At 53.0% G+C, this 14,867-nt stretch overlaps 1 protein-coding gene across 1 annotated transcript; it reads left to right on the top strand.

The window, feature by feature from the left end:
* Positions 1-5,898: 5,898 nt before the first annotated feature.
* Positions 5,899-11,676, top strand: ISL2 (ISL LIM homeobox 2). The gene is made up of 6 exons (XM_081549589.1): positions 5,899-6,113; positions 6,970-7,159; positions 7,418-7,680; positions 9,464-9,747; positions 10,362-10,529; positions 10,925-11,676. The coding sequence occupies exons 1-6, from the start codon at positions 6,056-6,058 to the stop codon at positions 11,039-11,041; spliced, it is 1,080 nt and encodes a 359-aa protein (XP_081405715.1). The 5' UTR covers positions 5,899-6,055; the 3' UTR covers positions 11,042-11,676.
* The last annotated feature ends 3,191 nt before the right edge of the window (positions 11,677-14,867 follow it).

The raw sequence follows: 14,867 nt of genomic DNA, 5'->3' as shown, positions 1-14,867 counted from the left end.
TCAGTATCCTGATCTTGGCAAAGGGAGGGATAGTGATAGGATGAAACCACACTCTAGAAGGTAGACATTGTGAGGCTGCCAGCTGACAGAAGTCAGCCAGGAATGCCAGTGCCTGGGGCCAGACTGCTCAGAACCACATCCAGGCCACCTTTCCCCTTCTGGAAAGATAGGAAAAACACAACTGTCCCTAAAGCTATCAACATGGGTCTTTTTTATGATCTCCTCCCCTCCTGGGATGTAAGCTTGGCAGGTTATCCCCTGCAGCTATGAGGGTGTGATTTGGAAAGAAACAAAGGCTCCCAGGTGGTTTTGTTTTTAAAGGGCTACTTTTTCTCATCCTTCTATAATGATTGTATTGATCCCCCAAGGACAAGAGTGCTATAGACTGTGGGTTTCTTAACACAGAATGACCTTTGTCACATGTCCACTATAAACAAAGTACCCAACAAGTAAGTTCATCCCATCTGGACAGACTCACATAGCAAAAGTTGATAACTAGTCTCATGGACTAGTGGGTTTAAGTCTCAGTCCCACCTCTTACTAGATGAATTAACTCATTTAGGTTATTAATTTATTCATTTCTGAGCTACTGAAAGATGGTAAAAGGCCCTGCCTCAACACCTCAGATGTAGAGTCAGCTTCATGAGATGCACCCAGTGGGGCCCCATCTTTGGTTTCATGCTTTGACACTGCCATCTTGAAATTCTTACTAATTTTTGAGCAAGGGACACCACATTTCATTTTGCACTGGTATCCACATATTACGTAACCCAGCCTCCCCTGGGGGTTGTTGGGAACTTTAAATGAGACCTCTTAAGATGGCTTAGCCCAAGGCCTGGCCAGAAGCAAGTGTCCAGTGAATGTTAGGGAGGGATGGGCCAGCCCTGTGTCACTGGGTGCCTGTTTGCTCAGAGGAAGCTGGTGGGGGTCAGGCAAGAGAGCCTGGGGAGAGAGGATGGGTTTGGATACCAGGAGGCCTGAAATCTGACTCTGATTTGCCAAGTTTCTTGCTCTTCCCAGGCCTGAGCTGCTGTCTGAAACATGGTGCCCAACTTCCCCCCAAGTCGAGCTCTCAGAAGCCTATGGTGGTGATGATGTGGGTCCTGAGACCCTTTCTGGCCTCCTCTGTACAACGTCTCCAACTGCCTTTGGAGACAAGGGTATGGGATGGGAAAGGGATGGAGGCAGGAGACAGAGGAGAGGCCTGGTCCTCAGGTGGGCAAAGAGAAATCCCATCCCAAAGAACTCCAGCAGGAAGACCCCTGGCCTGGGTCTTTCAGCTCCATTTCTGTCACTTACATCCTGGAAGACAGGTCATTGGCCTTCAGTTCCCTCTCTGATACTCACAGTGGGATTAATGCTCCCATCACTAGCAACAGCTTCCTCTGTGTTGGGTGGACAATGTGTCTGTGACATGCCCTTTGCGAGTGATTCGGAGGCCATATAGTGTAATGATACTACCAGCAAGTCACGGGGCAGAGAGTCTGGTTCAAACCCTGGCTCCACTGGCTATGGAACCTGGAACAAATTACCTAATATCTCCAAGCCTCAAGGTCCTCATCTGTGAAACAGGGATAATTTTTCTTTATTTGACTGCATTGGATCTTAGTTGCAGGATGCAAGATTTTCGCTGCATTCTGCAGGATCTTCCGTTGCAGCACACAGACTCTCTAGCTGTGGCATGAGGGCTCAGTAGTTGCAGTGTGTAGACTTAGTTGCTCTGTGGCATGTGGAATCTTAGGTCCCTAACCAGGGATCAAATCCACATCCCCTGCATTGCAAGGTGGATTCTTAATCATTGGACCACCAGGGAAGTCCCAGACACAGGGATAATTTTAACAGTAGTAACTCCTTCCTAGAATTGTTGTGACACTGGCAGTCCTGTGTGTGAAGGTGGCTCCAAGTTATAGTCCTGTATGTCAGCTATGATGAGGATGATTCTGATCATGAAGGTTAAGCTCCACATTCTTCCCTATATATGTGGTTCCATGATGATGAATAGGAGAAAACATCTCGCGGCAGGTAAATGTCTCCTGAGTGGGTAAGAACAGGAAGGCAGTGAGTGGGGAAGGAAGTGAGCGTGTGTGCACATGCAGGCCTGTAGGAGCTGTGTGTGAGCTCTGTGCTTGAGGAGGAGGAGGCCAGGCAAGGATGACCACCTCTCTGGTCTGCAGTTTTTTCTCTGTCAGACAAAGGCCTGAAAGAGAAAGTCTCCAAAGAGTCTTGCAGCTTTTTGGTTCGCGAGTTCTAGAAGGAAAGAAGGGAGGCTTGACTAAGCAAAAGTGTAAGATAATAAAGCTTGCTTTGTGATCTGCTCCCAGGCCCCAGCCCCTCCTGCCTGGTTCCTTCCTGCTCTTTCTTTCAGGTTTTGTTTTCAGGGTGGGAGCCGCTGTCCCTGTATTGTGAGTGACCACCTGTTCTGTGTTTTCTCAAGGATTTCCGTACAGTAAGCCTATCTTTTAGGGGAATTGTGAGTAGAGTTTAAGGCAGCAGTGGTGGGGTGGGGGAGGTCTGGGGAGAAGGAATCCAGAGAGACTTCTCTGTGCTTCCAGAATCTTCCCAGGAGGAGGGTCACCGCCAGGGCTAGTTTTATGGAATATATAGAGTTCTGGAGCTCCAGCTGCTATTCCCTGTAAGAGTAGAGAGTACTCTAAAGCCCAGAAAAGGAGGGCCCCCAGATCTCCTGTGTCCTGTAGTCTGGGACATGGAGAAGGGGACCATGGGAGTATCTGGGAAGCAGACAACCAAGGCAGGGTCAGATCAATGGCCCCTTGTGGCTGTGCCAGGGGAAAAGGATTTTTGCTTCTCTCACTCTTGTGCTGTCTCTCAAGGATGGCTGTGACCCAGGAGACCCACATGGAGGGGTCTTGAAAACAGTCCTTGATTTTCTAGCTCCAGAGAAGTGAAGCTGGTGAAAGATGGAACCACATTCATGTGGATCTTCGACCACAGTGAAGCAGCAAAGCCTATGGAGCCAGGCAGACCCGCTGTGACTGCCAGCTCTGATTTATCCTGTGACCAGAAGCAATCATGTCATCTCCCTAGGTTTCAGTCTCCTTGGGGATTGAAGGAATCTAACACTACCCACCTCATCACGTGCATGTTTGCTAAGTCACTTCAGTCATGTCTGACTCTTTGTGACCCTATGGACTGTAGCCCACCAGGCTCCTCTGTCCATGGGATTCTCCAGGCAAGAATACTGGAGTGGGTTGCCATGCCCTCCCCTAGGAGATTTTCCCGACCCAGGGATTGAACTCGCCTCTCTTGTATCCTCCTGCATTAGCAGGCAGGTTCTTTACCACTAGAGCCCCGTGGGAGGCCCACCCACCTCTTCACATTGTTGTAAAGACCTAATAGGCTAATATCAGGGCCTTAGTACATGATAAAGACTGAAAGAATACTGGTTTATGACCTGGCTACCTGACATCCCAGGAGAGATCAACTACTCACCCTCCTGCCCCCTCCTTCCCACCCCTACTCCTACACCCCCTACTCCTTCCCACCCCTGCCCACGGCCCCCACAACACCCCCTTCCCTAATATGGTCTCAAACAATTGGTTTTTCTGGGTTGTAGGAGAAATTTCTCTTGGCCCAAGAGATTAGCAGTCTAGACTAGGATTCCAGCCCAGAGCCGCCCCCTCCTGGCTGCCTGAGCCATTGAGTTAATTGATTTGCTTGCTGCTAGTTGGGTGCTCAAAGTCTGGCCAGGCCCAAAGCAGTCGGGGAGGGAGGACAACCAGCCAAGAGCACCTTTTTCAGTTCACTACAGAAGGGTGCCTACCACATACCGCCTCCCCGTTCTGAGACTGTGCCCAACTACACAGACATCATCTGTACACACACTCTTCACTCATACCACACTTTCTGAGCCTCCATCCCCACAGGAGCGACACACAGAACAACCATACATGGAAATGCACAAAGAAACCATCAGATGACACAAACACACGGATAGACTTCCCCTCCACACTCAGAGGCAGGCAGGCACCGCGAACAGGTAAGGCACGGTGTACACACAGACTCCCAATATAAAGCCATAAAGATAAGTGTCATATTTACCACGTGTCGCACTATGTGCCAGATATTGTTCTAAGTCTTTTCCAGAGAATAATTCTTACCACAACAGAGGTAGATACTATTTCTCCCCTCCCCCATTTTACAGATGAGGAAACTGAAGGTCAGAGAAGTCAAACGACATGCCTGAGGTCACAGAGTGGCCACGTGCAGATATATCCACCCATTCCCTCCCCCTCGTTCCTCAACCCCGTTTATTTTCATAGACACGTTATTCAAACGCAGCATTCTCCCCACCCCGACGTGCTCCACATACGCTAAGGGTGAGTGCTGTTTGGGGCGCTAAGTGGCCAAAGACTCAAGAAATGGCATGTGGGCACAGCGGCTGGTAAGCTGTGCTGAGGAACCGGACCAGGAGAAGACCAGACGTTCCAAAGGTAGCGGCGGTAGTTAAAAGTCTTACAAGCCCGACCGGGCTACCACGTGAAGCGCTCAGCACAGCGCTGGCCGGCGGAGGGGCGCTCGCAGCCCGTGCGGGGACCGTCCTCGGGTAGTGAGTTCAGTGTGCGCTGAGGGTCTAGCCCCAGCTCTCCGCAAAGCTTCTCCCTGCCTACTTGACTGCACCCATTTCCCGGCAAGCAGTCCAGAGCGTGAGGCCGACAAGCCTTACGTTTTTAGCAGAAGGGCCGCGGAGCTCCACCGTGCCCTCAGGCCGACGTGGGCCGGATCTGAGATTTCCGTGGAAACATTTTATGCCTGTGAGCCCACCTGCGCCCCACTCAAGCGTACACCAAGTTCTTGGTACACCTTTTAATGGGAAAAACAACAACAGCCACCCTGGTTGGGTAACTGTGATTTATAATTCATAGGCCAGTCTTTGAACCCTTTCAGACAAAACCCACAGCAATTTCTTTGAAAGAAAGAAATGCCCGGACTTTGCTCAGAAGTTGCAGGTTTTCTAAGGAACGACAAGCCACTGCATAGATAGTAAATCACCCTGCGCACCACATGTTTCTAATTATTTGCATAGCAGTTCGTTTGTGAAATAAAACAGAAGAGTTTATAAATATCGTTTATTCTGGAAGTGAGACACACATTCGACCCCAATCTTGTTCCTAGAAGGAGCTGTGCTATTCGAGTAGGGGAAAGAATGAGGGAGTCCGTGTCAAATTACACCCCCGCCCCAAATGCAAGTCAAGGCTGGAGTCTGGATCCGGCGAGGGTCTTCGGATTCTGCGTTCTGGTGCTACCCACCTAACGTTCCAACTCGGAGAAGTTTTCCGCAGCCGGATGGGTGGGGAACGTCTAAACAGTTTACCCAAACCCTTAACCTCTCTCTCTAGCTTGGACCCTGAGAACAAAGGCGTCTGAGAGAAGAACGCTAGCCGGCTGGACGGTGTAGGTCTTGTCCAAACAGACCACTTTCTCCCCAGCTCTCGTCACAAGAGAGTGAATTTTTTTGTTGTTGTTAATGAAAGAAAGGAGCATTTAAAAGAGACACCTCTGCCCTTTACTCCCCCAGATATTCATCACACTGCTCGAGCACGCCTGGGGAGACCGCCCCGCAAGTCTAAGAGGAAGCTCAGAGCTGCGGCGGTCGCGGAGACAGCTCAGCAGTGACGCAAGATCCAGACGGGATAGCCCGACCCGGGGCCAGAATGAGGATCCTTGTAGGTTTCCGGGGAGGGGGCCGCGCTCCATTGTTCACTCTGGGCCAATCAGGGTTGGCTCATTTCCTTTCAGCCAATCCCCTGTCACCCCCGCCTTCCATCCAACCCACCCCGCCCATCAGCCCCCAGGTCCCTAACACCTCCCCCGCAACCCCTGCGGTTCTGGGGAAGCTTCGTGACGCCACAGGTCCCGCCCCCAGCTCCGGCCACGGGCGAGTGCGTGCTGACGTCATGCTGCGTGCGGGCCGGTGCGGAATCGCTCCTTCAACTCCGCGGGGCAGGAGGAGTTAGTTAGCAAAGAGCCGAGGCTGGGCGCAAGACCCTCGTCCTTCTGCCCCTGGCCGCACGCTTTGCGCACATCTCTTTTCTGCATGGTGGATATTATTTTTCACTATCCTTTTCTGGGTACTATGGGGGATCATTCCAAGAGTAAGTCTTTCTCTGTATATGTGTGGTGTGTGTGCGCGCGCTTGATATGCAATATTTCTAATGCAGAAGAATGTTTAGCGGATTCTACAAGTGGCTTCTGTTTGACAGGACACTGGGAGAGAAAAAATAAAAACGAATACATTTTCCTGCAGGACCGCTTATCCTTTGGAATTCTGTTGTTTTAGTTTATAATTAAACATTCTTTCTCAAGCCTGCTAGGCTGACCTCGGGCTGAGAAATTTGCTTCTGTTTTGCGCTAGGGCAATAGTTTGATTTAGGGATGTGGGGTTTTTTTTTTGTTTGCTTGCTTTCTTGCCTTTCGGGCTTTCAAATAAGGAAGATTTCTCTAGCTTGATCTGGTATGTTTAAGCTAAAAAATGTCAAAGAGGATGAGCAGAGACTCCACTAAAAGCTGATGTGTCTGTGTTGGGATAGAAGGGAGTCGCGGAGAGAGGGAGTGTGCGGACGGAAATGCCGGAACATCACCGTTCAGTATTGATAGGGTGGCGTCCGCAGGGCTTAAATGTCTATTTACCCTTTTTCTCACTTACATCTTAGCTTTTAGTTACAGGACATATCAATAAAACGCCTGTGTTCAAATGAATGTAATAGCGTAAAAAAAAAACACTGAGGAGGGGGTGGGGAGACACGAAAAGCCTTCACAGATTCAGAAGATTGTGTTTTTTCGTTTTTTTTCGTTTCCAATTATCTGGACCTTTGCAAAGCCCATTTCCTTTTTATCTTGTGGTCCCAATTCTTGGAAGAGAGCGCGAGCAGGTTGGGTTGGGGCTGGAGCGGCCTCGGCCGGGGTCCGAGCAGCCAGGCCTGACGCGGGCTCCGCGCCCTTCCCCGGCAGAGAAGCCCGGGACGGCCATGTGCGTGGGCTGCGGGAGTCAGATCCACGATCAGTTTATCCTGCGGGTGTCGCCAGACCTCGAGTGGCACGCCGCCTGCCTCAAGTGCGCCGAGTGCAGCCAGTACCTGGACGAGACGTGCACGTGCTTCGTGAGAGACGGGAAGACCTACTGCAAGCGGGACTACGTCAGGTGAGGCCCGCAAGTGTCCGGGCTGCGCCACTGCCCGCCGGGGCCGGGGCTCGAGAGTGGCAGGCCGCCTGCGTGCCCCCGCCCCGAACGCGTGCCGCCACGCTTCTCCTGGCCTGGGAACCCCCGAGGGCTGGTCCCCGCAACCACCTTCGCGACCACAAAGCCTCCTGGGCGCGCGTGCCCTGGGCGGGTAGCAGCCCGGCGGGCAAGGCCGGCCACAGGCCCTGTGCTGACAACGCCCGTGCCTTGGGCCCGCAGGCTCTTCGGCATCAAGTGCGCCAAATGCCAGGTGGGCTTCAGCAGCAGCGATCTGGTGATGCGGGCGCGGGACAGCGTGTACCATATCGAATGTTTCCGCTGCTCAGTGTGCAGCCGCCAGCTGCTGCCCGGAGACGAATTCTCGCTGCGGGAGCACGAGCTGCTCTGCCGCGCCGACCACGGCCTCCTGCTCGAGCGCGCGGCGGCCGGCAGCCCGCGCAGCCCCGGCCCGCTTCCCGGCGCCCGCGGCCTGCATCTGCCAGGTAAGTCGCTTGCGGCCAGCACTGCGCTGCCCGCTCCGGGGTGCTGTGCACATGTGTGTGTGTGTTCTTAGATGGGTGCTTGTGCTCGGACGAAAAGTTGTCACTTGGGTGTGTTTCCGTTTGCCAGCATTGTGGGGTTTTCTGGGTGAGTGCAGAACTCTGCTAGGAACTCGACGGAGTGTATGTTCGTGTGTGACCGGGAAAATTGCTTGTGGGTAAACGTGAGCCGGGGTTGTGTGTATGAGTGTTCGGAATTGTGGAGATTTGTGTTTTTAGGAATGTGTGGGACACAGTAGGAGGAGGAGGAGGAAGGTAAATGACAACGGGGCATCTCAAGTGGTGACTCTAAGGACCTTGTACTGGGAATTTCAAGCAGTCTGTGTGTTGCCGGAGAGAAAAGACAGGTTTGCCTGGGGGTATATGTGTAAGGAATACAGTTTCCAGCCTAGAGCTGGGCTCAGCCAAGCAGAAGTCCACGGGTACAGCTCTCAAGGCTCACCAGCCAACAGAAAGTGAAATGTCTGCGTTTTTCTTTTGAGGCCCAGTCTGATGAACAATGTAGCCAAACGTTTCTTGGTGGGAAAGAAATGGAAGCACAGTGGATTCAGGGATAATGACAAACACCCCAGGGAATGATCTGGGTCATAATCAGGAGATGCCCAGAGACTGGTTCTAAGTGTGTGGTTACCCGGTGGGAATGGTGACTCCAGCTGAGCAGTTACCAGCAAGTAGCCACAGACCTGAAGCATCAGTCTGCAGACCAGGCTGAGCCTCTGGGTGCTGTGTGCTCGAAGGGATCGAGCTTTTGCTGGTCTTCTTTTTAGTATAGAATGAGGACATTGAGTTAGATTGGCTATTTGTGAATATTTATCCAGACCTAGAAATACCTGGAAGGGGATATAATTTGAAACAGTGTGACTTGTATCCAAGGGTAGGTAGACCTGGTTCAGATGGGGGTGTGATGCCAGTGTTGAGTGAATCCTGGTCTCCCTTTTGTTTGTTGAAGGTTTCCGGCCACCGGAATAGGGCCCTAAGTACCTGACTCTATTCAACCTGGGGTTGAGAGAACCCAAGGGCAAGTGAGGAGAGTGCCAGCGGCTGCGCGCCGGCCAGGAAAACGGCCGCTGGGCAGGGAAACTAGAGCGTTAAGAAAGGAGACCCTGGGGCCGAAATCCAAGGGCTGGCAGAAAGAAACTGTTTCAGGTCGGGGAGACCCACTCCGGACCCCAGGCCAGGTCTTAATGACACACGGTCTGGCCCTGTCCGAGCGGCTCCAGAATCAGGGAGACGGTCTCTTGGGGGACCCCCGGGAGAGGCAGACAAACCCCCTTGTCCCGTCGCAGAGCGGCGCTCGGGCCCCTCCGTTCCCCTTCCAGCGACCCAGGCGTGCCTCCTTCCTCTTCTTCTGAAACTGCGTCTCTTCTGGAGGGCTTCCCTCGTCCCACGGAGCCCTTGCGGGTATTCCGAGGGTCGGGTAAGCGGAGGAGGCACAGCAGGGTGCGGCCACTCCCGTCCTGCACAGGCCTCGCTCGGAATTCCCAGGCCCTGCTTGCTCTGCGGAGATAGCGGCGGGGAGCTCGGTGGAGGAACTAGGGAAGGGACGAAAGTGCACACCTTTCTCCGGGTAGGGCGAACAGACGAAAAGGGAGACGAGACGACCCAGAAAACGAAATAAACGGAAGAAAAGACAAACGAGATCGAGCCCCGCGGGGCTCGGCCGCCGCGGGGCGGGGCGCAGGGGGAGTGGGTGGCGGCCGCTGGCTCACCTCTCGCTCCCTCGCAGACCCGGGATCCGGCCGGCAGCCCTCGCTGCGCCCGCACGTGCACAAACAGACCGAGAAGACAACCCGCGTGCGAACCGTGCTGAACGAGAAGCAGCTGCACACTCTGCGGACGTGCTACGCCGCCAACCCGCGGCCCGACGCGCTCATGAAGGAGCAGCTGGTGGAGATGACCGGCCTGAGCCCGCGGGTCATCCGCGTCTGGTTCCAGAACAAGCGGTGCAAGGACAAGAAGAAATCCATTCTCATGAAGCAACTGCAGCAGCAGCAGCACAACGACAAGACGGTGAGGGACGGGGAGATGGAGGGTCGGGTCAGGTGGAGCCTCGGGTTCGCGCTGCGGCATCTGCGCACCCTTTTCTGGGCCGGCTCTCGGGAGATCCAGGGCGGGACTGTTTACTCCAAATAGCGTGTCTTTGTGCTTTCAGAGCGAGGCTTACTTTGGGGTTGGAAGGCACCTTAATTATTGTATCTGAGGTCAGGTCTTCCCCAGCCCCAGCGGTAGACCGGAGTTGGGGTCCGGGGCTCAGTTCGGAGCCCAAGGTAGCCTGGTTTCGAGCTCCAGCAAGTAGGGGTGGGTTGTGTCCGTCTCTCAGCGGGACTCGGTTTGAATACTTTCCCTCTGCAAACCCGGAGAGGTGGTGGGAACGCAGCCCTCGCGTTTTGTTCCCTTGCCATGTTGGCTTCCAGCACTGAGGCTGGCCCGTGGTGGCTGTTTTGGGGCCCCGGGTGTCTTCCAGTGGAGAGGGCTGGCTCACTCGGCTGCTGCGGACAAGTGCAGGCCTCCCCAAACAGTTTCAGGCTCCAAATCACGTGCAAGGGCCTGGGGTCCCGGTCTCAAAGGTGGTGGGAAACGCAAGACCTAACTCTTCTGCCTCTCCTCTTCTGCTTGTTCCGCAGAGCCTCCAGGGACTGACCGGGACGCCCCTGGTGGCGGGCAGCCCCATCCGCCATGAGAGCGCGGTGCAGGGCAGTGCAGTCGAGGTGCAGACGTACCAGCCGCCGTGGAAAGCGCTCAGCGAGTTCGCCCTCCAGAGTGACCTGGATCAACCTGCCTTCCAGCAGCTGGTGAGGACCTGCTCTACCTGCCCGGACGGCTGGACTCCGGGGGAGGTGGGGTGGATTTAGTCACTTAGCCAAGGTGGGAAGGGGTGGGGGGCTCTCAGGGGAAGACGGGCTGGGAGAAGAAGGAGGTTGGTAGCTGCAACCGCACCCGGCCCATAATTCGCTCTAAACCAGGTCTCCCTGGATTAAAGTACCCGGAGGAGAGGTCGAGGGATTAACCCACCCGTGCCCCTGCCCGCCCTAATACTCCTGCGTGCGCCTGGGGGCCGGCCGACATCTCCAAGGGCATGCTCTCAGCCGGCGATTTGTCCCAAGGATACCTTAGGGAGCTGGCTGCCCGGGAAAACCAGCTCGGGCACGTCTTCACCCGCTCCTTCCCGGTGTCTCCGCTGCCCCAGGTCTCCTTCTCCGAGTCCGGCTCCCTAGGCAACTCCTCCGGCAGCGACGTGACCTCCCTGTCCTCGCAGCTCCCGGACACCCCCAACAGCATGGTGCCGAGTCCCGTGGAGACGTGAGGGGGGACCCTTCCCCGCCAGCCCGCGGACCTCGCATGCTCCCTGCATGAGACTCACCCATGCTCAGGCCATACCAGCTCCGAAAACTCTCTTGCCTTTGTAATTATGATTATTGTTATTTAAAGAGAGAAAGGACTGAGAGAGGAGGTCGGGACAGCCAAAATCGCCGGGACGCAACCTGCTTTCACCAGACTGGAGAGCCCCGCTCCGAGGACTTTTATTTTTACAAAACCAGAATTTGGGTTGACTAGCGTTAGCTCTGCCCTCTCCTCTCCCTCGGTCCGCGGCGCCCCCGTCCACGTACCCACCTGTGCGTGGAGCACGTGCGGGGCAGGTCCCGCGCCAGCCGAGCCCCGCGCTCGCCCGCGCAGACCGTGGCTCTTGCCCCGGCCCGGCCCCACGAGGACGGGGAAAATCCAAAGGAACAGACACTCAATCCCCCAAAGCGCATGATTGCCGGAAAAAAAGTAGAAACGAGACTTTCCTTGAAAATGTTTTAAATTATCAGTCGACGGAGGACAGAGTGTGTGAGCCTTTGCCGAACAAAACGTAAGTTATTGTTATTTATTGTGAGGACAGCCAGTTCATAGTGGGACGAATATTTTGATCTTAATAAAAAAGAAATAATAACCCGATGCGACGCTGCTCCTGTGTGCTGTTGGCGCAGCGGGAGGGCTGGACGAAGGCAGCTTGGAGCTTGGAGCTTCTTTCAACGAAAATGACACTCGGCCCGGGGCCCACGGCTGGTACCCGTGCCTCGCGCGCCGCTGGCCCGCGTGCCCCCGCGCCGCCCAGGGGCGGGCCCGGCGGGGATTGGGCGTCGCGAGAGGGGCGGGGCTGGGTCTCAGCGCTCCGTGCGCCCCTTGCGGCCCCGCCAGGCCCCCGAAGCGCTCGAGCGCCCAGGCCCTCCCGGAAGCCAGCGCGCCCCCTGCTCGTTCCTCATCACTGGCGTTTCGCCGCGGAAGCCCGCGGGGCAGCGGGGTGACTCTGGGCGGGAAACCTGAGATGGTCCAGTGTCGGCTGTTCCGCTTGCTGGGGCGAGCGGTTCCGTCTCAACCTTGCCTTAGCTCCCGGAGCCGAACCCAACCTGGCGTTCTTCAAGGTCCTCCGACTCTTTTCGGCCCGGTGCACTCGGGCCCTACCTGCGTGCGGTTCTCTTCCCGCGGGTCTGGAGGCCCGAACCCCCACATCTAGAACCGTCGCTCGCCTGCCGCCGAGCCAAGAGGCCAGCCCGCGGGCCCTGGGGTCGAAAAGGGGGGCCTAGACGGCTCATCCTCGGCGCTGTCCCCAGAGTGGATGCGCGACGTGATCAATCTCGCTGCATTTATTAATTCCCCCGTCTAGACAGAGGAGAAGGCCGGGCGGCGGCTCCTTATCTGAATTTGGCATCACCTGCAAGCGATACACTGAAGGAGCCACAACAAGCCCCCGCTAGGATCCAGGCTGCCAGGGAAAATAAGTCCACCCAGAACCAGTCTGGCGTGTCCTTGGTTTATTTTCTTTCCAGACCCGAAATGTAGGGGGCGGGGGCTGGCTCTGGTGGGAGGGGGCTGGGAATGGCCCCTGGATATGCCGTGCCCAGGTCACTTGGTGTGACATTTCAAACCCCTGCGACTTGTTTTCTTGAAAACTGGCTTTAGTGATCGCAGGAAATAACCGAGAGATACTGAATCTCTAGCAGGCCCCCGGGCAAGCACAAAAAAAAAAACCGGGAGGCTCAGGTTTTACCCTTCACAAATATTTAACCCTTTGGCAGCCTGGGATAATTCTTTTCCTAGACCAGCCCTCACTTGGACTCAGAAAGCTGCCAGCCTACCAGTGATGCCACTACTCTTGAAGAATCTCTGGCACTGGGTTTCTGTTTCCTTGTCCCACGAAGTTAAAAGAACCCAAAGGTATATCCTTTATCCAGGAATTGTTTTGAAAGAGGGCAACGCCCTTACTAAGTTGCCATCTTAGCTCAGGTAGGGCCTGGTAAGGAAAAATGTGTCGGAGGGGGCATCTTTGGTCGTTGGATAGAGAAGTCGATGCCTTCTGTTAAAAAGCCATGGGCTGCTTGGATGGCCAGAGGCCACTGTAGGTGTTTCAGCTGAGCTGATGGCGGAGTTCTGAAAGCGAATTTCTCCCCTACTCCCCCATTAGAAACGGGAGGCTGGTAGCAAAGCTGGCAATTACTGAAAGAAAATGAGGAGGTGGGAAGATCGGGCCACATTTATATTTTACTTCCTGAAAATCAAGGTGCTAGCACAAACTTTAAAGAGATTATTCTCCTTCTTCAGGATTTAGGAAATGGTGCTGCAAACTTAGAGATAAAGGAAGAGATATTTAGGGTTAATGAGGACCAGCTTTACCTCTCAAGTGCCCAGAAACGGTTTTAATAATCAGGGTTAGAGTCTTTGAGGGTTTATTCCCTTAACTTAGATTCTTCCTTCCCAAACAGAAATACAGATATTTCCTTTTACCTTCTGGTTGGCCACTGGATAGGGGGACTAAACTTCCAAAAGTCTTACTTTTGAAAACTTTTGATTGATCCAGAATACTGGGTTTTGTCTTTTTAAAAAAGGAAATAACAGGTTCTTGAATTTGAAAAATTTCATTATGGTTGTTAATTAGCTTTGAATTTTTGCTTTTGACAGATTGCAGTATTTTAATGCTACAGATGGAAAAATCTACCTATCTAATTACAGTCACTTCTTCCCTGGCCATCCATAGATCAAAAATCTAATTCCTTTTTGGATATTTATATGAGTGTATCTGTTTTTGAATATTGGGAAATTATTCTGATCAAAGTGGTTACTGTGTATTTAGGATACCTGTATCTATGTGTTCTTGTTTAGTCGCTAAGTTGCATATGACTCTTTGACCCCATGGACTATATAGCACACCAGGCTCCTCTGTCCATGGGATTCTCCAGGCAAGAATACTGGAGTGGGTCGCCATTTCCTTCTCCAGGGGATTTTTCAGACCCAGGGATCGAACCAAGTCTCCTGCATTGACAGGCCTATTCTTTACCACTGAGACACCTGGGAAGCCCCGTATCTGTGTGTACTGCTGTGTAAAACATTAGAAGCTCTTCTCCTGTAGTTTGTTGCTAGCCACCCAAAGGGGTGCATTGTTTTCTGTGTGGGTTTCCAAGGGGAGAGATTGACTCTAAAGCCTTGTTATGATTGTCCCTGGTGAGGTGTCAGATCTATGGTTGGTTAGTTACATTAATATCAATTTTACTGGCTCCCAGGTCATCTTTAAACATCTTCTGTAATACAATAGGGATTTCCTTGTAAATTAAATTACCTGTAACAATTACAAGTGTATTTTATGCTTACTGAACTTTTAAAGTGAGATACCCAGTTGTGTAGTAAAAAAGTCAGTTCAATGAAAGAGGCCATAGGGTAGGAAATGGGAGTTAGTTCTTTAAGTAGATTCACCTTAGAATAAGATTTTCTCAGCAGATTTATCTAATAATTTGGGTAGCTCTACGTAATTGAAGCAGGAAAGAGATTCCCAGAGATGGAGAAGTTTATGGCTACCCTACTACAAAATTTAATACATATTGAAAGGCTACATAGTTCTGGGAAATTCAGAGTCCCTGTGGCAGTATTCCCAATGAACTTTAATTTTTAATGGGTTTTGTAACAGAAATCAGCCTTTCAGTTTTGAATATGAAATAGCTTTAAAGCTTAGTTTTGTCAGAGCTGCAAAGACTAGGTTTAAGTAAGACATTGTCTAAGATTGTTCTCTTAAAAAATGTGAGATTCTGCCACTGCTGTCTGGGGGAGGGCATAGGTTGCCACACATTTAGTCAGCTGTGTTTTCCCATACAAGTATT

Source organism: Giraffa tippelskirchi, chromosome 12 (assembly GCF_054371585.1).
Source record: "Giraffa tippelskirchi isolate mGirTip1 chromosome 12, T2T-mGirTip1v1.2.pri, whole genome shotgun sequence".
Lineage (NCBI taxonomy): Eukaryota > Metazoa > Chordata > Mammalia > Artiodactyla > Giraffidae > Giraffa > Giraffa tippelskirchi.
Note: the sequence above shows the minus strand (reverse complement) of the source record. Positions and strands in the feature narration are given on the sequence as shown.